The sequence below is a fragment of the Glycine soja genome, chromosome 6 (genome assembly GCF_004193775.1).
Source record: "Glycine soja cultivar W05 chromosome 6, ASM419377v2, whole genome shotgun sequence".
NCBI classification, from domain to species: domain Eukaryota; kingdom Viridiplantae; phylum Streptophyta; class Magnoliopsida; order Fabales; family Fabaceae; genus Glycine; species Glycine soja.
The window spans coordinates 13173175-13196942 of record NC_041007.1 but is presented as its reverse complement, the minus strand read 5'-3'; the positions used below and the strand labels follow the sequence as shown (position 1 = coordinate 13196942).

At 33.4% G+C, this 23768-nt stretch overlaps 2 protein-coding genes and 1 non-coding gene across 3 annotated transcripts; 2 read left to right on the top strand and 1 right to left on the bottom strand.

The window, feature by feature from the left end:
* Positions 1-6265: 6265 nt before the first annotated feature.
* LOC114415872 lies at positions 6266-15185 on the bottom strand. The gene is made up of 12 exons (XM_028380733.1): positions 14794-15185; positions 13501-13838; positions 13274-13366; positions 13079-13169; positions 11939-12020; positions 10762-10859; positions 10150-10219; positions 9715-9818; positions 8947-9060; positions 7606-7682; positions 7419-7463; positions 6266-7312 (listed from the first exon to the last, which is right to left on the bottom strand). The coding sequence occupies exons 1-12, from the start codon at positions 15094-15096 to the stop codon at positions 6841-6843; spliced, it is 1887 nt and encodes a 628-aa protein (XP_028236534.1). The 5' UTR covers positions 15097-15185; the 3' UTR covers positions 6266-6840.
* Positions 15186-17762: 2577 nt separating this feature from the next.
* Positions 17763-21488, top strand: LOC114415871 (probable magnesium transporter NIPA6). Its single transcript, XM_028380732.1, has 9 exons — positions 17763-18033; positions 18103-18159; positions 18567-18657; positions 18739-18899; positions 19003-19130; positions 19245-19382; positions 19885-19977; positions 20086-20203; positions 20869-21488. Exons 1-9 carry the CDS (start codon positions 17913-17915, stop codon positions 20997-20999), a joined length of 1038 nt encoding a protein of 345 aa, XP_028236533.1. The 5' UTR covers positions 17763-17912; the 3' UTR covers positions 21000-21488.
* An 845-nt stretch (positions 21489-22333) lies between these two features.
* Positions 22334-22405, top strand: TRNAH-GUG. The gene has a single exon. It is a non-coding gene; the product is annotated as a tRNA-His (tRNA).
* Positions 22406-23768: the final 1363 nt, after the last annotated feature.

Here is a 23768-nt window from a genome sequence, read left to right as displayed (position 1 = left end):
AGGTACAATTAGCAAAAGTTAACAACTCTTACACTCATTTTGCATATCTGTCTTAAAAGTTGTATAAGTACATACTCTAATACCCCTTAAACTCAAGGGGAAGAGTTTAAAAAAAAAACACTTTTCACATTGAGCTTGTCTTTGAGAACTTCAAATCTTGCTACAGAAAGAGGTTTTGTCAGTGCATCAACCCACTGATCCTGAGCTAGAATATGCACAATGAAAAGCTGTTTGGCCAGAATCTTTTCTCTTATGAAGAAGACATCAATTTTCATGTGGTTTGTATGATTGTGAAACATAGGATTGTGAGCAATAGACATAACACTCTGGTTATCACAAAAGATCACAAGAGTAGTAAATGGGACTTATAACTCTATTAGGAGAGCATGAATCCAAGTTAACTCATTGGAAGTTTGAGCCAAACTGTGATACTATGCTTCAGTACTGGACTTGGTATTGACTTTTTGTTTGCAAGACCACCAAGATATTACGTTTGGACCAAGAAATATAGCAACCTTTGAGGTGGAGCGCTTATCATCCACATCGGATGCCCAATCAGCATCACAGAACACATGAAGAACCAAGGGCTTTGTAATAGAAGTAGGCTGAAGGAGTAGGCCATGAAACAAAGTGCCCTTGAGATACCATAAGATTCTTTTTCACCACTACTAAGTGAAAGTCTAGAGGTGTAACCATAAATTGACAAACTTTATTGACAGCAAAATCGATTTCAGGTCTAGTAAGGGAAGCATAGTGTAAGGCACCAATCACACACCTGTATAAAGTTGGATCATGAAAGAGATCAGCACCATGTCGAGATAACTTGCAATTAGAGACCATGGGAGAAGAAATAGAATGAGTTTCAACCATGTGAGTTTTGTGAAGTAAATCACAAATATATTTACTTTGAGCCATCCATATGGAGTTATTGGATAGATATTTGATCTCCAAACCCAAAAAATAATCCAAATGACCAAGTTACTTGAGAGAGAATGTAGTGTGTAGTTTGTTTGTGAGCTGCTTAATTAAAGAAGCAAAGCTACCTGTAATGATGATATCATCCACATAGACTAAAAGGTAGACAATATGCATCTGTTGCCAGTAAATGAAAAAGGAAGAATCACACTTGCTCCCAACAAATCCAAATTGCAACAAAATAGATTTCAGCCTATCAAACCATTGCCTTGGGGCCTGTTTCAAGCCATAGAGAGCTTTGTTGAGCTTCCAGACTAGAGACCTATATGCAACTTCAAAGCCAAGGGGTTGTGTCATAAAAACATATTCTTTAAGAAGCCCATCTAGAAAAGCATTATTCATATCAATTTGAAACAACTTCCACCCATGTGACAGAGCAAGTGTGAGTACAACTCGAATGGTGACAGGCTTGACCACAGGAGAAAATGTCTTACAAAAATCAAAGCCATGAATTTGATGAAATCCCCTGGTTACCAACCTTGCTTTGAACCTGTTGATAGAACCATCAACATTTTCCTTTACTCTAAAAACTCATTTACAACCAATGCCCTGCCTATTAGGATGTAAGGGAATTAAGTCCCAAGTTTTATTTTTTAGCAAAGCCTCATACTCTTGTTGCATACCTATAAGCCAATATGCATTTTTCAGGGCTTGTTCCACAGTTTTGGGCTCAAAATGGGTAAGAAATAAAGAAGGATGTAGTCTAGGATTGTGAATTCCAGATTTGGACCTTGTTTGCATAGGGTATGTATTAACTGGTATAGAAGTAGGTGCTGAAACAGACTTTTGAAGTGGATGCACTAGGGGTAGTGGACTGTGAAATTTGAGGTTGGATAGATATAGGTTCAGAGGAAGTGGATGGATGAGATACAAAAATAGAGTTTATGGGGGAATGAGCTGGAATAGGGGAAAAACCAGGAGGAACAAGAGATACAAAAGGAGAATGAGAGAGAGACAGTTGAAAGGATTGAGGGGTAGGAGTAACAGAAGGTAGAGATAGGTTGAGATTAAGGCTGAAGTAAGAATCAAGATTCTTAATGGGATTAGAAGAAAAAGGAAACATGTCAGAATAAGGAAACCTTAATTCATTAAAAAAAAACATCTTTGGAAATATATATTCTCCAAGATGAGGACAAACATTTGTAACCTTTGTAGGAGGAGGAATACCCCAAAATAAACATTCTAGAGATCGAAAATTGAGTTTGTGTGTGTGGTAAGGCCTCAGTAAGGGAAAACAGGCACAACCAAAGGTTTTAAGAAAATGATAATTAGGATCCTTATTAAAATTGTAACAAAAGGAATGACAAAGTTGTAGGAAGCAGTGGGAAGTCTATTAATCAGATAGACAATTGTAGTAAAAGCATAATCCCAAAACTGTAAAGGTAAAGAAGCATGATGCAACAATGTAAGGCCCAAGTCAACTATATGTCTGTGTTTTCATTCAACCACATCATTTTGGTGATGACTATGGGGACAAATTAGTTTGTGAGAGATGCCATAGGAAATTAAAAGAGTAGACAAAGGTTTGTATTCACCCCCTTAATTAGACTAAATACTCTTGATTTTAGTGTTAAGTTGTAGTTCAACCATAGACTTGAAGGCTTGAAAAACAGAGATAGTTTCAGCCTTAGACTTTATAGGAAATATTCAGGTGTACCTAGAGAAGGCATCAATAAAAGAGACATAATATTTATAACCAACATATGAAGTCAAATGAGAAGGTCCCCACAAATCTGTGAACTAGTGGAGTAGGGAATTGGTTGAAGTGTGGTAAGATCAAAGTTGGTGAGTGACTCATGGGGCTGAAAACTCAAATCATGCCTAAAGTGGCAAACATTGGTAGTGTGTCCATATTTAAGACAAATTTGATACTGAAAGTTGGCAAATTGACCACCACCACGTTCGGTACCTCGGTCAAAAAAATCACCGCGACCACCACCACGACAAAATGAAATTCGAGAACCTCCAGAATCACCAATTTTATAAGTATTTTGGTGCAAGTAGCCTTTGAGTGTAGTTCAAGGACGGAGAACTAATCACCAGTTCATCTTTACTGTAGCGAGTAAGACGAGTTTCATGGCCATAGAGTAGAGTTTCGATCTTAGTGATGGATGGAGTGTGCTTCTTACTCTTAATTACAAAGATTGTCGATGCATAATCAGATGAGAGTCCTTCGAGAAGTGCATCGACATACTCCTCGTGATGAACAAGAACTTCGACGTCGGCGAGTTCATCAACATGTCCTTTGATTTTACCCGAATACTCATTGATTGATTTGCCATCAAGTGTAACCACTCACATTGCGGTGCGAAGCTGTCGAACACGGGACTTCGTATGAAGCCTAAAATATTCATGAATCTTCTCCCAAACTTGATAAGAGTGACTCAAGCCAAGAACGCATGATAGAATTGATTTCGAGAGAATAGATTAAAGTCAAACAAGGAGTGTTTGATCCTGAACCTCCTAAGCTTCACACTCAAGGTTCACGCGATCAGCAATTCAATCATCCTTCATGAGATAACAGGCGAAACGACGAGATTGACGACGAAATGCTACAACTTGTGCAACTTGATAATTGGTTTGACATGTTGGCGCCAGTGGAGGTAGTTTAAATCATCAAGTTTCTCAGCGATAGAGTTTAGGAATGACTGAGAAATGAAATTCGAAGGAGCAGAAGCCATGGATGCACAGATTTGAAACTTGCAAAGAGACGATGATTACGAAAAAATGACTCTAGATACCATATTGGTGAAATTGAGAGGCAAAAAGAGAGAAAAAGATAACTGATATTATTGTGATAAGAAAAAATTAGTTAAAGTTTGTTACAACAGAACTGTTTTCACAGTTGTACAAGTACATACTTTAATACTATCTAACTCAAATAAGATTAGATTATCTCCATTAAAAAATACTCTGAATTTACATCAGTATCATAGATTTTCTTATCTTAGATACCAACCATCTATATGATCTATATGATTAGATATCATGTGAATAGGCCTGACAAAAACCTGAGTCTAAGCAAAAAAAAAAAACCCAACAAAATTATGAAAAAAAAGGATATCAACATATTTGGAATGATTTTTAGGTAAATAAATATAATTTGATTTATGATAAAAATAAAAATGAATTATAGTTTGATTTGAATAAATTTAAATGTAGTATCAAATTAATTAAATTTAATACTACAATCTTTTACTAATTGAATTAGATCAATTGTTCAGTTTTTACTTTTTACTTTTTATTTTTTTAGGAATAACATGCTGCAACTCCTTGTCAATTGCCAAAGCTCTCAGTCCCTAATATGCATAACGAAGCAACCCACTACCATCAAGATAGGTCAAGGAGGTTTCACCGAAAAATGGTGAGGAAAGATAAAAAGCCAACTTTGACATTTCTACAACACAGCCAAAGATTAAGGATTAAGGAAGAGGATCTAGGGACTACAATGAAGGAAATATCCTTGCATCTGCCACTCTTTTCTGTCAGCAATGTTAAATGTTATTATGGCCCCACAATGGTTGAGGCACTTAATTTCGTTGGCATATTCACGTAGCGTCTGATTTTGTTCTTTTGGCACGTAAGAGGCAAGGTTCAGATCAGATTGAAGAAGATTGTTGATCATTGGCAAAGAAAGTTTCACTTTCACGCAGCTATTTGCAAGGAATCATTAATGAGGGTAAAAAATCTACTGACCAATTAAGGGAATATGACCGAGAGAAAAGGCCATGCATTGTTTATATATCGTGTCCGAAGAGGAAAATCCAATTGTGTGTGCTCACAGTAATTAACAATGAATACTAATAATTATAAGAACCTAATTTGCATTCTAGTTAGTTCTATCTACATATATTTTTCTTGTTACTTAAAAGTAATATAATTCTTGGGATAGTTCATTTAAATTTTTTTGTTAAATTGATAGAATAGCATACTGGCAAATAAGCATGTATGGCATCAATTTTATATGGTCATTGCTGACAGATGTACATGCTTTTGTTTTAAATTAAAAATTCAAATAAGAATTCTAGAATATTTAAGAAGTTAAGATCAATCAGATCAGTATGACTTCGTTTTCCTTCATTCTAGAAATTTTAGGGAGTTAAGATCAAGATTAGGTTATTCATATTTTATTTTATTTTCTTCATATCTCTACCTAAATTACTCTTATATAATTTTGATCAAATCAGTAATAAGATCATTTTCTTCTCATAAAAAAATCGCATGATATCATAGCTTCAACTCTAATCCAATGTTAGCCACCATGTTTTTCACAAATTTTAGAGGTGTCAAAGCCACATCATCATCATATGGTTGATGCTCTATCATTGGGTTCCAATTTACATCTTACCGTTGAAAGTTGAATGAATAACACAAAATTGTAATAAAATGAAAGAACATTAATGAATAATATCAAAAGTCACAAATAGAATTACACAACATGAAAATTATAGAATTATTGAATTACATAAAATTACACAACATAAAAAAATTAAAATTTTCTAAAATAACTAGCTCAGATTCACTCAAGTTATACATACTCAAATCTAATATCCAAATTGATATTATCATATTTATAATTTTAAAATTCAAATCAAACTAAGGATCTCAAGCAACTCATTTTTTTCTTCAGGTTGATTAGATCATAAGATCGATCAGACTTGTGTTCACCCCTAATTTAATAGTTTTGATTAAAAAGAGGTTTTAGAATAAAATAAACAAGTGTTATGTTAATCTATTATTTTACAAGCCAAAAAGATAGAACAAATTTATCCTATTACTTTATATTAGTAAAAAACATAGATGCAGTGTGAGGAATTGTTAGTGTTATTCTCTAAGAATTGGAGAATCACTTCAATAGTCTGCCTAATAAATGTATGCATTAAATTTTAAGTTTTCAAGTTCAAACATCAATTATTTTTTTTGAAAAGTACAAACATAAATTCTTTCTGATTAAAAAGTAGTAGCATAAATATCTACATTTAAATTGTCCTTTATATTATCCTACTCAATTATTCAGTTATCTTAAGAAAATAATGGGAGATAAAAGGTAGAATAAGTCATTTTTTCCCCTTTATTCTATAAGCTGCACAATTGTTCTACTAACTTTCTTTTAATACTACCCACCACCACCAATGGCAGTCACCATTGCCACTATTCATGTTGCTGCACCGACTACCACTACTACTATCACACTTGACATCCAACTCTGATCGTGTTCATCTCTACTACAAAACAAGCCCTACAATTATCACAATATTAAGAACTATGTTTCTGAAAGAATAACAATCACTTGACAGTTGACACCCCCTTGAGTGCATACACCTCAAGTGGGAAAGGAAATTTTTTTATAGATGTCATATACAATGCGATTAAAAAAAAAGCATAAAGTAGATGTAAAAATTGAGACGTGGAAAAATCATAGTTAATAAAAAATTCTAGATTCAGCAGTGAACATGGGTAGCCAAACCCACAAAAATAAAAGCTGTGCAAAATGGTGATGGTGGGCACTATATCCTCATTACCTCAATATATATATATACACTCGAGAATGGACCGGTCCACTCCGCTCCAATACTAAAGAGGGCTTTGCAGTCACATTGAAACAAGCATAAATGCCTATCGTCTCAACAATTACCTTGGTGCCATATAAAGATATCTACATCACCTGGAAGTGGAACTACACCGAAACAAAGCACCCTAATGAAGCCAATGAGAATCCAAAGTACCAAAGGTGCGGCAAAAATATGGCATTCAACGCTTGCAGCAAGAACGTTGCATATGCACAGAAAGGAAACCCACTACCATGTCTACATGTATTATTTCTCCTTTCCATTCATTTCAAAGGCGATCGGGCAAACTTTCAAATTATCTGACCACATCCAGTCTGTCAATCACGTTCAATGCTCTTTCTTTGTCAATATCAAAATCAATGACTGGAAGCTTAGAGAAAATCCTATTAAAAGATATCTCCTTGCTTCTACTTGATGAATGACTTCTACTCTTGGCCAATCTGCAGTTCTCCCTGAATCTGATATTCAAACTGTCAAAATCCAAGCTTTTACTGATCCGTCTAATTGGTATTTTCTTATTTAAATCCAGCAGCATGTTTTGCTCGTCAATTGTTAACAATGATATTTGCTCATTTGTATTTTGCAAAGCAGTGCCAACAGGAGACTTGATGGCAGGCCTTACTTTGCCAGCATCACTGACAGCCTTACTTCTGATAGCCAAGCGATGAAGCCATAAGAGAAGTTCAAGAATATAATATTCCACTTTGTCTTTGTCTGCATGGTGGAATGTCTCAATCTGCATTACACCGGTCTTCCTTACCTCAGAGCTTCAAGAACCAAGCAAGTATTTAAAATTGGAAAGGATTAAAAACACATTAAAAGCATAGAAAATACAAAAGGGACAAATGTATAAATTCTAATTCAAAAACTTACCCTGTGTTTGCCCACTCCCCTACCCAACCAAAGCCATGATGTGCTCTGAACCAATTTTAAAACCAAAAGAAAAAGGCCAAAAAAGACTAGAGTTAGCTTATATGTAAGGTATAAATAAACTGACGATAAAAGAAAGCTTTTCACAAGGGTAATAAGGATATAGTTGACAAAAGGCCAGATATCTCACTTGGATGTGTTAGTGGCCATGGGGGACAACCAATGTAATGTTTTCTCCATCTCATCTGTGATATCTGCTATAGTTAGCTGCAAGACTCAGACAGCAAGCATGAGGAAAGAGCAAAAAAAAAAAGTAAAAAAAGTGAGATTTTATTCTTTGGTTGAAAGTGGAGAGCTGAAAGCAGAAGAAAAATTATTCTAAAAAAGTTGTTGAGCATTTTCCTCAGCATTCTATATATTTCTTAGTGTAGAGAATCAGGAAATATAGTACACATTTATTGTAAATTGATTGGTTGTGATTTGATTTGGAGGAAACATATCTCATTTAGAGGAAACTAAATCACCCCTAATTATATGTAATTAATAAATCCAGCCTATATAAACCGGTAATGTAGAGTCTCTTTAACATACGGTTTCAGCCTATTATGCCTCTATTTCATGTTTAACACTTAGAATTTGGGCTTAAGACCTAATTCAACCCCACAAAACCATCTTGTAAGGTGGGGATTGTCCAAGCTTTATAAGTATCGCTCAGACCTTATCTCTAGCCGATGTTGGATCTCAACTCCCTAAGAGCCAACATCTTGGTGGCTCCACACCTATAGCAGTTCACTCAACCTTTCTGGTCATCCCCTCCATAGGAAGCCTTTTCCGAGACACCATGGCTCAGGGATGACTACAACTAAGGCGGCTTTTGAACACACCCCTGCACAACCAGGGCTAGAGTGTGGCAAATTGGCAATGCAAGTGGCCCAACAATGGATTTAGTTAAGCTCTGATATCATCTAAAAATTTGAGCTTAAGGCCTAACTCACCCCATAAAGCTGGCTTGTAAGGTAAGAATTGTCCAAGCTTTATGAGTACTACTCAGACCTTATCTGTAGTCGATGTGGGATCTCAACTCCCTAAGAGCCAATGTCTCGATGGATCCACACTTGAACGCTTCACTCAGCCTTTTTGGTTAGCCCCTTTGTAGGTAGCCCTTTCCTAGACACTAAGGCTTAGGGGTGACCACAACTAATTTGTACAGTGAATTAACAATCTAGGAGAGTATGAAGGCATGTCTTATGGGTAAAGGAAGCATCGGTTAATAAAATTCAGGGCAATAAATGAGGATTGAGTATGATGGGTGACTAGTGACTACTTGATGTCAATGAGGAGGTTTATAGAGGAGTTATTGATTAAAAATGATATAGTTCGTATATTCTTCCCTTTCTTGCTGGCTTGAGCAAAATGTGCTTCAAATTCAACCTAAAGCTTTTCTATCTCTATTCTAAACTTTCTACTTATTTCTTTCTGTGCTTTTCTCAACAAAGTGGTAATAATAGAAAGTATCAGCAGGTAATCATACCTCTTCTACAACACGAAGGGATGGTAATTTGGAGCGCAGAGCTAATTTTATATTAGGAGGCAAGCTTTGATATAATGCATCCTTTGTATTTGCAGGTATAGAGGATCTAGCCACCTGAAAGTGTCAACAACAGACTCAGTACAATGTTATTCAATGCATTTACTTAGTACAGCATAAAAAAAAATAGAGTTCATCCACTTCCAATGCCAGGTCACACAGATGGTATAACAACCTGAAAGGCAATTAGTATTAGAAACTTAAGTACATGGAATTTTCTACCAGAAATGTATTTGCACCGTCTGATGTCAATGGCAGCTAAATATATAGAGTTAAATGCTTAGCTTTACTACTGATTCATGGTTCAGTTTCCCTGATAATATTAATGATTAAAAAAATAAATTACGACCTAATTAATACAAACATCCAATTACATCAAATCTGAAATTAATAGAAGGGAAGTTACAGAGAAGTACAATGAAGAAATTCTAGTAAATATCTTTTGTATATCTATGATATCATTATATTTGCCTAAATATCTCATTATTTTCCTATTTCCTTTTTATGTTATTTCCCTATTTCCCTTAATAGTGTTATTTAAAGACAATCTCCCTTAATAGGGTTAATCATTCCTAGTCAATAAAAGGGAGATTAGTGCTTGTATTTAAAACAAGCAACTTTAGAAACTCAATTAATTCTCACATGGTTCAAGGTAAGGCACAAAAAAAAAACAGATATGGAATGAAGTAAATACAATGAAGATTAACTCACAAGAGTATCAATTTGAAGCACTATATTTGCATAATGCAAAGCAAGGCCTGCAGGGCCCAATCTTTGGCGATTGCTCATGTGTCCAATGAATGGTTTGTGGTCATCTGCAGGTGCCCATGGATAAACAACATTACAGGTACGCAGAATATAGATTTCATTGATAAGATCATGAAAATATAAACATAATCCCACCCCTCCCACTCCCATAAGAAATAAAAGAAACATGCACACCCTTTTTTCCTCTCTAATTAAAATTAGAATTACTACAAAATAAGGCTAACATAGCTGAGATTCGCAGTGGCTATCACTTGTGTTAACTAAGCCTCATAAGAACTGATATTTAATACTTAATAGTTAACACGTTAAGTGGCACTAGAACAGCATTTCAAATCAAGTGAAGCAAACATAATCTAATGGCCTTTAGTGGGTACAAACCTGCATTGCCAAAGGCATTGCTTATCTCCAAATGCAAAAAATGGACAATGTCTACAAGCTTCTCCATAACCTGTAATCCATAAGATTATGAATTAAATTCAACTTTTCTCAGCTCTCCATTAATGTTAAATAAAACTGATTTCTCTACGTTAGATTGTTAGGAAAGAGGATCGAGGTCAGCCACAACCAAGACCTCTATTAGTATATAGGAGGAGGGAAAGAGTCTAAAAACAGAATACTGTTAATTCTGTTAGACCTTTCAGTTAGAACTGTTAGACAACTAATTCTGTTAGAGGGAGTTGGGCTGGGAAGTATAAAGGGATCCTAGCTAGGACAAGGAGGGGCATCGAGTTGTATCCATAGTAGAACAGGGATATTCCCTTGTGTGAAAGGAGGATTGCTCCTTTGTGTTTTCCCTATCCTTTCAATAAAACAGATTCATCTTTTCTGTTTTAAATACTCTATTTCCTTTTTCTTTCTTCCTAAACTGAAGATTCCTATCATAGATTGGATACAATGACAGTATAAATGAGGATAAAAATCATAAAACAAACAATGAGGAGCATACTGAGAGACAAGAAAAACGTATTGTGCAGTGAAGCAAGATGTTACCTCCTCCAAACTTCTAGACCAGAGTGATTTTTTCTTTAACTGTCTAATTTGCTTCTTTTGACTTTTAATTTCTGCCCTCAAGAATGCAAGGCCATCACCTATTTGATGAAGAGATGCTGAAGGTCAAAAGTATATCTATAATCTATAAGAGACTACATAAACAAATACTGCTCGATATGCTGCAAGGTCAAACTTCTGAATCAAAGTGACTTTTTTCCCTTAAAAAATGTGTAATGTATATAGTAAACAATCATTTAGGCCTTCTGAATTACATCATCAACATGATATGTAGTTCTGGCTCTAAAAAAATCAAAACTAATATTAGCGAAAACCAAAGTAGGTGTTTTGGCAACAGTTATCTGACTATAAAGTGTTAACCCCTCTGATCTTGAATATAAGTGCAAAAAAAAAATCCCTTGTGCTGGTCTCAAATGTAAGCAAATCTCAAATAACTTTCGCTTATTTAATGAGACTATACCCAAAATACCTCATTTAATTGAGGTTTTATTTTCAATGACTTTCCTTTATTTTTTTATATCAAGTTCCAAGGAAGGGTGGTTTAGGGAGGAAAATTAGTTGTAACATGAGATTGGTACAATTAAATGATGCTAAATAACTTTCTTAATTAGCATGAGTTTTTTTTTGTTTACACCAAGATGGAGGGAGTACAATTTAACAAGGATGATTTTTAATGAGACCCAATGGCAGATGGAGAATGCATTCAGACCAGAATAAAAACTAGCGTACCCCATTGCCCAGAGGCTCTTCGCTATGCGAAGGTATGGGGGAGGGATATTGTACGCAGCCTTACCCTTGCATATGCAAAGAGGCTGTTTCCGGATTCGAACCCATGACCAACAGGTCACCAAGGCACAACTTTACCGCTGCACCAGTAGCAAAACAAAAAAAAAGGATACAACTAAAGCAGAATATAGATAGCTAGTATTCTAGATCCTATCTTCATTTCAGAGTATAGATATTATTTTAAACATCCCAAGACCAAGTACATTCACCACCATATAAATGATTGTTCTATATGAAAATAATAATAATCATACCAAAATTAATCTTCGCTTTAAATTAAAACTCTTTAAGAACCTCAGATTTAAGATTAATAGCCAGTTACAAACAAAATATGCATAGTAGTCATGACTCGTGGCTAATATTCCACAATTACCTCTTTGATCCTCCTCCTCCTCACCCTTGCGCTGAATATCTTGTTCAAATCTATCCAAAGCATGTAATTCATGGTACAATTCCTGCAGTCACAGAAAATTGATTGTCCAATTTTTTCAGAAATAAACCCCCACATAAAAAAAATTACTACATTGAATAAAAAAGCAAATGCATGGAGCACTTGGTTGCAACAAAGGAAAGATAATAAAAAATCTTGGAGATAAAATAACAGCAAAATGGGGACAAATGAGCAGATGCAACAAAAGCTGCAATAAATAAGACACCTTATACATCAGGTAATTTAATAACACTACAATTTATATATAAATATAAGTATATTCAATTACTTATAATAGTCTATTCCCTCAAATGAGTAAAGATTAAATCTAACCAGAAAGAAGACATACCTAACCATCATATTGGTTTCAGTTCAAAAACATGTCTTTGTGATATTATGGTAGATATTCAATGCCAAATTTACATGATTGATTGATCGGAAGTTATATTCCAGGGTGATAATATTAATCAGAATCAGAATGAATGATTTAATGTACCTACAGGTATATACAGAGCTAAAGTAGATGAACTCAGAAATTCTCCATTATATCTTTTAGCATAAATCATGATACATATAAAAGAGTAGGAGATAGAAAAAGTTATGGAAAAAAAGAAAACTCTATACAATTGATATTGATATTGATATGTTACAGAACATATGGTAAAGTAGATCATAATCCTTAAAAAAAATCCCCCTATAATACATTTCTGGGAAAATTACAAAACAAAATCAATGGAAAAGTATTCCTAATTCAGGGACAATCACTCTCTCAAGTCTCAACTGATTAACAATATGGAAATATGTTACAATATAAGGTAAAGTATATCAAAATCCTTAAAAAAAAACTACCTATAATACATTTCTGGGAAAATCACAAAACAGAATTAAGAATATTGAAAGAGTGGTTTAATGAGTAGTTATTTATAAACTTAATTAACCCTTGAGTTAATTAATCTTAAACTATAAATACTTTTACCAAGAATTTCTTCTTTTTAATTTCCTTATATTGTCAGCTTCAAAAGTTAGTACCAGTCCTCGAGAAACACTAAGCCTTTTCTTTAGTGACAGAAGAAATACACTCACAGCTGTAAACTGAACTAAAGTCATCAATTGTTGCATTATTGATTCTGCCTCGTCTCTTGACAATCTTTGACCATTTAATTCTTTGCTAACCCTACAATTTACAATGCAAGTACAGATCAGAATAAATATAAGTTAAATCTTTTTTTGAAGATGAATGAAAGGTTAGTTGAATTGAGTGAGTACAATTTATATTACTTCTCAAAGTAACGGTCTAGGTTGTGCCACTGAGGATTCTTTGAACGATTTCCAAAACGAATCACCTCATCAGAAAAAACATTCAACTCCTGCCTGACAACGTAATCCAAAATCATATACAGTTGAAATTTTAATATTAGAGTCATGATAATGCAAAAAAATAAAATAGTTAGCTTATTCATAGTAAAGAAGCCATGCTTAGTAATTTGATTTAATCCAATATTTACCTCTTGTCTGCTGCAACAATTCTAAGAAGTTCATCCATATCCTTTGATACTAAATCTTGCACGGCATGTGAAAGAAGCACCTCTTCTTTTAAATGCCTAATGCTTTTTGCGGAAAGAGATTGCAGAAGATTAAAACCTTTGACAATTGTGTTTGCAACCTCAAATGCTAAGATAGAAATTTCATTCCCCTTTATTGCAGCTCCAGAAACAAACCCACTGCTTGCATTTAAATTTGTCATGCTGCTCCCAAGGGTGTCCAAAACCTCTACTGCTTTCTCTAATCCAATAGCAATTCCAGTAGTACCAGCTTTGCCCAAGCGAAAACTCACCTCGGAGACCTGAATCGAAAAGAGCTCAGCAGATATTTTCATTTTTCTCCAGCATTATTCTATTTTTTACACAGAAGCAAATGAATGGTTTCATACATGCCCCCTCGGCCAAAAGCTCTTTGGCCTTAATGCATGGCACAAGTCCGTCTACCCTATGCTACAATTCATTTCAATCAAATAGAATGGACCTAACCACTTGATCATGGAAGCTTTGATACCACGTCAAGGACCAACTCCCTTAAAAGCTTAAACTATTAGTTAGAATCTTGGTATCCTATGACTAGTCTTATATTCCCTCCATTCCTATATATAAGACCCAATTACCTAATTCATCAAGATTAAGGAAAGTGGTTAATTTAGTTGAAAGCAATAAATTTGTCTTAAATTTATAAATTTTTCCAAAACTATCCTTATCATTAATATTTCTCTCTCTTCTAATGGTTTGGCAATACATTCTCTTTGTTCTTTTAATGAGGGACATTTCTAGTCTAAAAATAGTTAATGCAAGAAACATTATGGATTGAGTCTTTTAAAAAAGAAGGAGCATCATTTCAAATTGGATCTTATAGATAGGGACGAAGGGAGTATCTGAAATAATGCCTATTAGCATCCAAAGCCCTTGGATAATTTTCTTTCCTAGCACAAAGCCACAAACAACCTAATCTCAAGCCTCAAGTACATAAATACAACCATAACAAGATAAAGAACATAATTCTAAAACTCCTAATCACAAAACAAACAAACCCTAAATCCTAATTGCAAGCCTTATTCCAAGTAATCTTTAGTTCAAACAAGTAGCAGCTCGTGAATTTCTAGCCTTGCCTCTGTGAACTAAACAACAGCCCTACGTGCGAGGAAGAATCGCAGACAAAAGAATCAACAACAGTTAAAATATACTTATACATCATCATCTTCCAGTTCAGTATATATATTTTTATTTATTTTTAACAGAGAAAGGTTTAACCTTTGACTTAGGCTTGTTCGGCAAGGAGTCCTCGGGGAAGCGCGGGATTCCGTCGTAGAACTCTTCCGCCGCAGTGGTAGAAGCCTTCCCGTTGGTTCTAGAAGGTTCTGGAAGATTCCTCTCCATCCTCTGAGGCGCGGCGGTGAAAATAATGGCGTCGTGGTTGCTGCCAGGCTTATTCTGAGCAGCAGAATCTGCGTTGACAAAAACTCGGTCATCCTCGGCGGAGCGCGAGCAGAGACCTCCAATCACTTGCGACAGCCACACCAAGAACTCAATCTTGGAATTCGAAGCCCCTGCCATGTAGTAGTATTATTCGATACAAGTGAGGGAAAATATAAAAATTAAAGGAAAAGAAAACGGCATAGGGAGGTAAATAAGAGGAATTCCAAAAGGGGGGAAGAAGACGGCATACGAGACTCGGTGACTTGTCACGTGTCGGGTTCGGACAAAAGTCCACCCTCTCATTGGGTGCCAACTAGGTGAGATAAAAATAATAACATAATAATCAACAAAATTGAAAATTAAACACTTGATTTTAGGGTGGGATAAGTCCAATCAAGATTTACTGAACTAATTAGACCAATTTTATTATTGAATTAGTCACATAATTGATCTAAGATAACTCAATCAAATTCAACTGTTAAGTCATCATATTTTGATTAAATTGATTCATTTCAGTTGATTAAAAAAATAAACATTTCTATGACGACATTTTCTTGTTTTGTTATGATCACTTATTATTTTAAATTTTAAAATATATATATATATATATATATATATTCTTATTCAAATAATATTAATTATTTTGAATTTTTCTTACTTATATATAATAAATATATATAATTTTAAATTTTTAATATATACTAAATCAAATTCACCACCAGACTGAATTTTACAACTATAGCTGTGAGTGATGACTAGGTCTGAGGCGAGTGAGAAAGAGTGAAGGTACGGGATTGACTCAAACCATGTGTCATGTTTGGGAATGGGCCAGGGCTAGGCCTTTAAGAGTTTTCCAGCGGCTACTCGTACTTGCAATCTGCAATGCCATTACGCGGACATAAATCCCTATTTTCGGTTCCTAGGTCGGGTTTTTGTTAGAAAATTGAAATTTCATCTTTTTCGCTCTAGTTTAGCTGCTCATGGTAAAATAAAATAATGGTTTATAAAAATGTTTTAATAGTGATTTCTTCTTGTTAGATGAGATAGTTAGGCATTTTCATGAGTCGTGTCGTGGTGTCTCGTTCATCCATTTAGTCAAAAGTTTATTTTGATAGGTTGAAACTTTAAAAATATAGTTTATTTAATTTATCAAAAAATTGTTGACATATATTTCAGTACTTTGATCTCATGGTGTGTGTTTGGTTTAGTCTTGCCAAATCCTTGAAGGATTGTTAAATCAAAAGTTATATATATTACAAAACATGTATGAAAATGTATATCGGTTAAATCAAACATGTCTTTGATCAAAGTCTTGGGATTCAATCCTTCACTTAGAGTATAATTTTTTTTTACTCCAAAATGAACTCACAAAGTGGAAAGAGATTAATTTGAGAGAATAATGCTCACACAACCAATCATATGGTTAATTTAGTTTATACCGATGAATTTGTCTTAAATTTTTAATTTTTTTTCAAAATTATTATTTTCATTAATATTTATTTTTCTTGTAATAGTTTATAATACATTACTTTTTATTCTTTTAACCAGGATAATTTATAATCTATAAATAATTAAAACAACAAATATAATAAATTGAGTTTTATAAAAAAATACTATTTTAAATTTAAATCTTATAAATAGAAATATAAATAATATTAATTTGACTTTTTTAATTTTATTTTATTTAATTAAAGCATTATTTTGTGATGTGACACTGTATGAACATTATCTTCATTATAATTATCTTTAAAAACATAATTAAGTAATTTTTTATTGATTAGTTGAACGTGTGAAATTTACACTGATTGCCTAATTAACTCACATTTAAATTCTTGCATTCAAAACCTAATTCATGTAAGTGAAGTGAATTTGACACATAAAATATGTATATTTAATTATTTATTCTTAAGTCGGGTGAATTGACGTAATAAATCTCACCATCCATATAATATCTATATATTCTTATTACTAAATCATTATAACTTTGTCATGTTTTAAAAAAAAGCTAAATCATTATTTTTGTTCTTTATCTTATTTATTTTTTTTAAAATGATTATTTGTCTTTTTAAAAAATTACTATGGTCATTTAGTTTATTTAAAAAGTTTAAAATAATTTTTATCATTTAAAAAGTTTACTTTAGTATATTATTTCATTTAAAAGGTTTAAAATAGTTCTTTAAATATTTAAATATATTTAACGTTGTCCTTCAACAATACTAAGATAAATAAATATTTAAATAATAAAATAATCAAAGTAAAATTAAAAAATAATATTTTGAACAAAATAAATAAAATAAATAATTAAAATGAAAATTTTAAAAAATAAATAAATAATTAAATTAAACTTCTCATTTCTATATATAAAATACAATTATCTAATTCATTATCAAGATTAAGAAAAATGATTAATTTAATTGATAATAATAACTTTTTCTTAAATTTATAATTTTTTAAAAATTATTTTTATTATTAATAGTTTTTCTCTTCTAATGATTTGTCAATATATTTTTTTAATAAAAAATATTTTTAATCTAAAAATAATGAATATAAAAGATATATTATAAATTGAGTGTTATAAAAATAAACGAAAAGTATTTTATTTTAAAGTTAATCTTATATATGTTAAAAGAGAGCATAATAACAGACCAAAATGATGATTTAGAAGTTTTTTTTTTCATGTCAGCGTAAAAAGAAAAAGGAAAGCAAAAATTCTAAACGAGGATTCACATGTTCACACTATCTTTCTCTCTATGTCACTCTCCCTCCAACTCCAAATGCGACCAAAACCAAAACCACCCGTCAATTCCAACTCATTGACCAAACCAAACAGTAAAATAACTAATAAGTAACAACACAAAGCGCCCCGCCAGAAAAACAAAACTTGACTTTGGAGTTCATTCATTCATGCAATCCAAATTCTAATCTAGGGTTCCAAATCACTCTCCGTTGCGACCATGTACTCCACCAATTTGATCGGTTTCATTCTGGCCGTCGTCTCCAGCGCCTTCATCGGCTCCAGCTTCATCATCAAGAAAAAAGGCCTCCAACGTGCCAGTCTCAACGGCTCACGTGCCAGTTACCTCTCTCTTCTCCCTCACTCTCACGTGCCGTTTTCCTCCTCTTCCTAACAATTCTTCGTTTCAGGTGGCGGAGGCTACGGTTACTTGCTGCAACCTCTTTGGTGGCTCGGAATGGTTACCAGTTAGTACAGTACCTAACTACTTTTATTCACACTTAATTGCCTTTTTAGTCCTTAATTCTCGTAATTGTGCGATTTTACTTTCTCGGGTTCAATTATGCAATTGAGTTCCTCAATTTTTTTATTTTTTTTTTACCATTTACAGTCCATTCATCGTGTTGCTTCATTCAATATCTAACGAAATTAGCTAACTTAAGAGACCGATTGTAAACAAGAGAAAACTCGAGTGACTCGAAGACAGTAGTTTCAGGTGTTTACAATAACTCACGAGTTAGACTCCCTCACACTTGATTTACGCTATTAGAATACCGGGACCAAAATCATGATGAACTAAAAATATAATTAAGTATTTTCTTATTTATTTCACTTTCTTATTGCTTCTGAGTTGGAGCCTCTTTTTTTGTTACAGTGATTGTCGGAGAGATAGCGAATTTCGTGGCGTACGTTTATGCCCCCGCGGTGCTTGTCACGCCGCTTGGTGCTTTGAGTATTATTGTTAGGTAATTGCCAATTTTTTATTCTTTTTTTTTAATATTATTTTTCTACTAAATTAACTGTTTTGTGAATCTGGAAATGGCTAGTGCTGTGTTGGCGCATTTCATGTTGAACGAGAAGCTGCAGAAAATGGGCATGCTGGGGTGTCTTCTGTGCATTGTGGGGTCCACTGTGATTGTGCTCCATGCACCTCAAGAGAAGCCTCTTAGTTCTGTAGAAGAAATTTGGCAGTTAGCACTTCAACCGGGTATGCTGTTGCTTGAGGTTTTATTGTTTGTATCTGCAATCAAAATGCGAATTTTGTTTTGTTATGCACGCCTGATGTTTCTGCTTCCTGTTTTGGCATCCAGCATTCTTGTTGTACACTGCCTCGACCATCGCTGTAGCTTTCTTTTTGATATTGTATTGTGCTCCTCGCTTTGGCCAGACTAATATTTTAGTTTATATTGGAATATGCTCCATAATTGGATCCTTGACTGTAAGTGGCTCCTCTTTCTACCCAATTCATCTTTGGAGTACTTATAGTTGACTAAACTCAATACCAGAGGTCATCTTTTGTTTTGCACTTCTGATAGAATATCTTGTTTCCCAGGTCATGAGCATAAAAGCCATTGGCATTGCTATAAGACTTACAATTGAGGGTGCCGATCAGTTTGTTCAGTTTCAGACATGGATTTTTACGATGGTTGCTATTTCCTGCATCATTACGCAGTTAAATTATCTTAATATGGTCTGTATCACTCTTAACTTTTATGTGAGCATAATGTTTTGTATTTGAAAAAAAAGAAATTAGAGCCTGGGCTTATCTTTTCTTTAGAAGAAATGATATACATATTCTGTGTTGGCTTTCTACTCTGTATGTCATCCTGCTTGTTTTTCGTGTGAGGAAGCATTTTAGTTTGCAGAAGAAGGGGATCATACTTTTGAAGGCTTTGGGCCCTGCTTGTTATCAACATGTCTGTTTTGATGTTTTCACCTAAAGTAATTGCATATCATTATATCAATCAATAAAACATTTTGTAGGCTATGAGCTGATCTAGAAGTTCAAGATGAGCATCTACTTCAAATAACATTCATGTAATGCATGATCTGGGCCACCAGAACTGATAATCTTAAAGTCCTGACTCCTATTTACATGATTGTTGCTTCCTTGCCTTTCAGTTGTCATCATTTGCTTGTTAGTTGATCTTCAAACTGGGCTTCTGTGCTGACCAACTCTTGCATGACTGCAGGCATTGGATACTTTTAACACAGCAGTTGTTTCTCCGATCTACTATGCCTTGTTCACATCTTTTACAATATTAGCTAGTGCAATCATGTTTAAGGTTGGTATTTTACTGAAACAAAATGAAAAATGCATCTAAAGAGACATCTTAACGATCAAGTGCTCAACTATCTGTTGTAATCCTGCCTCCTCTGCTTTTATTATTTAGGACTATTCTGGTCAAAGTATAAGCAGTATTGCATCAGAGTTATGTGGTTTCATTACTGTTTTATCTGGTACAACTGTATTACACAGTACAAGAGAGCCAGATCCTCCAGTCAATACAGGTATTGAATCATCCTCTTTGTTGAGGAGCCCTTTGTTGATGTAAGGTCCTCATTATATGTGCCTTTGTATTGAGCTCCAATCAAAGACTTTATCAGTATTGGGTAGCTTTACCTGTAATTAGTTTGTTTACACCAAAGGTCCTCATATTTTCTTGTCGACTTCTTGTTCAATCTAACATGCATGAGTAGCCATGGCCACAGAATAGATTTCTTTTTTCATATAAGCTATTAGAGTAACAAGCACGGTTGTCAAAATTGAGGTCTTATTTTGGATTGGCAAGAGAGGTGAAACACATACATTGTGAGACTGTAACAAGGATTGTAAGATCTTACCTAAAATACAAAATTGTGTGTGTAACGAAAACAATTAAACTTAAATACAGACTTTTTTTATAAAAAAAAAATGCCTGCAAAAAACACCTGGAGATTCAAGGAAAGTTAAAGTAGAAAATGTTTGGGTTGAGGGCAGATAGAAAACATTGACAGACTAAGCTTTCGTAACATAATTTGGATATGTTTTGACAGTGAGATTGGAATTTATTTGCTATTTTCTAGCTATGTTAAGTTGAGAAGCTAATGCTCTTTTCAGCACTGCATATTTTATTATTTTCCCCCTCCCTTCAGAACAGATTGGGAAATACTGCCTAATTATTCTACACGTGCAGATTTGTATAGTCCCTTGTCTCCAAAAGTATCGTGGTATATCCAAGGCAATGGCGAACCTTGGAAACAGAAAGAAGAAGATGGGCCACCCTTTAATTTAATTACAGTTATCCGGCAAGACCATTTCAAGTGATACAGAATTCTACTGGTGGAGAAAGAAGTTAGATCTGTCCGTTGCTTGATGTAGCAGGGTTATGTACATTAAGCAACAAAATGTGGCAGTTATACGGTTTGGCTCTGACCCCATCTATTTGATTTAGCTAGATTTAAAAGACTATATCATCACATTGTGCAGACAGAGACGAGATATTGCTTTATTTTTTGGGGGGTTTTGTTCATTGGTATCATTTGAAATGAAAGCTTGATTGCTATCATCTAAAATGCCAGGGGTGATGTATCTTCGAGTTTGCATCATCATCATCTAGTTTTGCATTATTTTCCCCCTCTTGTATTCCTTTCCCCAATTGTATTTTTTGTGGTCTATCCCCCCTTCCCCCTTCCTTTGATTTATCTCTGAACATTGAGAAATCTAATCTATGTATATTGATCGATGTAACTTTAGTTTAATAGAAGGATGTGGATATGTATATGTATGGATATCTATAATATTCTACTTCTACAACTGGATTCATCTTTGCTTGGAGACCATTAAGGTTCTGAAGCACAACAAAACTACTCTGGCTTAAATTGATTGGCGCTACATTATATCAATAATTATTAATAAAAATAATTACTCTTATTTGATGTATATATTTTTTTAATCATTTTAGCCTCTAACTAATTCTAAACACCATTTTTTAGTCAAACAAATAATAGAAAAAATAATTCCTCGAATACAGTTATTAGAAAAAATAACTTCTCCACTGTGAAGTTATTTACATTTTTTAATCATTTTTAATTTAAAACTAAAAAAAAGTAAAAAAAAAAAATGTAGTTGAGGCATGTAGTTCCTGTTTCCAACTAGCTATAATAAAAGCTTTTTAGTTGGATAGTTTAACTGCAGTTTTAAGTTACTGTGTATAGATTTAATTGAAATTAAAAATACTAATAGTGTAAAGATTCTTTTCCTTGTTATCCGATCACAGATTGCTATAATACTATGTATGGTAAATTGCTTAGTTTTATAATAATCATTCTAAAGGTCATTTTTGAAATTATTTTTGATTGATTAACAAAGTAAATTTATATTGACAATATATGAAAATTAAATTTTATACTTAATTGAGTTGTAATAATAAAAGAAAATTAAATATAATTTTTTTTACTCGTATTCAGTTACATGTTATTGATTTATGCCTGATCAATCGAGTTCATTTGAAATCTTATGTGAAATATAACAGGCATCTTCGTTTTATCGCATGCTAAGGTGGGAAACTTTCATGGGACATTTCCAGAAACAGGCATAGATTTGGTAAATCACGATTAGAAATATTATATAAAATAAATAGAAAGTTAGCTATCAAACATGTGGCTGTAGTTTAGTGGTAAGAATTCCACGTTGTGGCCGTGGAGACCTGGGCTCGAATCCCAGCAGCCACAAAAGCTTATATTTTTTATTAAAATTTTTATTTCTGGACAAAACAGAAGAAGCTTAACTTGAAATATAGTGTGATTTTCACGTGAATGACAATCTATCTTCATGAACCTCCATAAAGTTAATAAATTCCATGATAGAACAAGAACAAATAAATAAGCACAAGTAGAGGAACATTATTCTATGGACATTCATTTCATTAATACAATGTATTGGACTGGATCCCTAACATTGTCATATATTTTCCACAAATCGGATAATTTTGTCAAATTTTTCTTCATGCGAGTGCACGTTAAGGTCATAAAGCTCTGATGAAATATTCAATTCACTTGAACTTGTTGAAACACCATTAATTTCAAAGAACCAAGGTTCAGTTGCTTTCATGATCAGAACTTGCTACACACCGTATAGTTTTTGGTCATTGCTCAGCAAGTGCTGCACTTTTGCCCAATCATGCCTCGGTATTCTCAACAACACCACTAATTGTAACTTCGGTATTTGCCTCTTCCAAAACAAAAACAAAAAAACTTCGCTATTTGCATGCTAGAAATTAAAGTGAATAACATAAACCATATATTATCATGCTAAACAAAAAAATAATAAAAATAATACTACAAATTTCGGTGAGACAAACATACAAACCTAAAAGATTCGCTAGAAAGAAAATATGTTACTCCTTCCTTCGTCCATGTATAAGACCTTTAAAACTAATTTACATTTTTTTAAGAAAAATGATTAATTTAATTAGTGATATTAAATTTGTCAACAAGTTATACTGTTCTTTTAAAATTACCTTAATAATTTTTAAACTAATTGTCTCTTTTTTTCAGTTAATTGTTTCTCCCCTAATTAATTAATGTTTGAAGAGAACAACGATATGTGATTTTTGACTACTCATCTTTTTCAATTCCTACGAAGGAAGAATTTATCTCATTAATTTCCAGCATTTATAAGTATTTTTTAGCTACTAAATATTTTGATAATAGGTATTTTAGAGTGAAAAAAATCACGCTACATATAGAAAATAATCTTATAAAAAAGATAAATTTTCTAAAAATACACGACATCATTATGCATATATGACACAAAAATAGAAAGCAAATTACTTGTTTATACCCTTGCGACTATCATAATAAATTAATAATCTTCATCAAATGCAAATACAGGTAAAAAAAAAAAAAAATCTAGAATGTATTTGGTTTCACGACTAAATTCCTGTAATGTGATGTTGAGAGTGTCTCACAACTAACAGTTTTTTGTTTATTCTGTTGAGATCAGTTAGTTATAAGTTATAGCAAGGGTTAGTTAGTTGTCAGTCTAGTTGTGTATGTAAATGACACTTATAGGATCATTGATGAATTCTACATT

What these genes read in the sequence shown, in the direction of transcription:
- LOC114415872 (XM_028380733.1), bottom strand. Translation starts at nt 15,096, where the DNA reads ATGGCAGGGGCTTCGAATTCCAAGATTGAGTTCTTGGTGTGGCTGTCG. An exon ending in CGAACAAGCCTAAGTCAAAG is followed by an intron (nt 13,839 to 14,793) that starts GTTAAACCTTTC and finishes TTTTCGATTCAG; the next exon opens with GTCTCCGAGGTGAGTTTTCG. An exon ending in GGAGGAGGAGGATCAAAGAG is followed by an intron (nt 10,860 to 11,938) that starts GTAATTGTGGAA and finishes TTCATCAAATAG; the next exon opens with GTGATGGCCTTGCATTCTTG.
- LOC114415871 (XM_028380732.1), top strand. Translation starts at nt 17,913, where the DNA reads ATGTACTCCACCAATTTGATCGGTTTCATTCTGGCCGTCGTCTCCAGC. An exon ending in GCAGTTAGCACTTCAACCGG is followed by an intron (nt 18,900 to 19,002) that starts GTATGCTGTTGC and finishes TTTGGCATCCAG; the next exon opens with CATTCTTGTTGTACACTGCC. An exon ending in CCATAATTGGATCCTTGACT is followed by an intron (nt 19,131 to 19,244) that starts GTAAGTGGCTCC and finishes CTTGTTTCCCAG; the next exon opens with GTCATGAGCATAAAAGCCAT.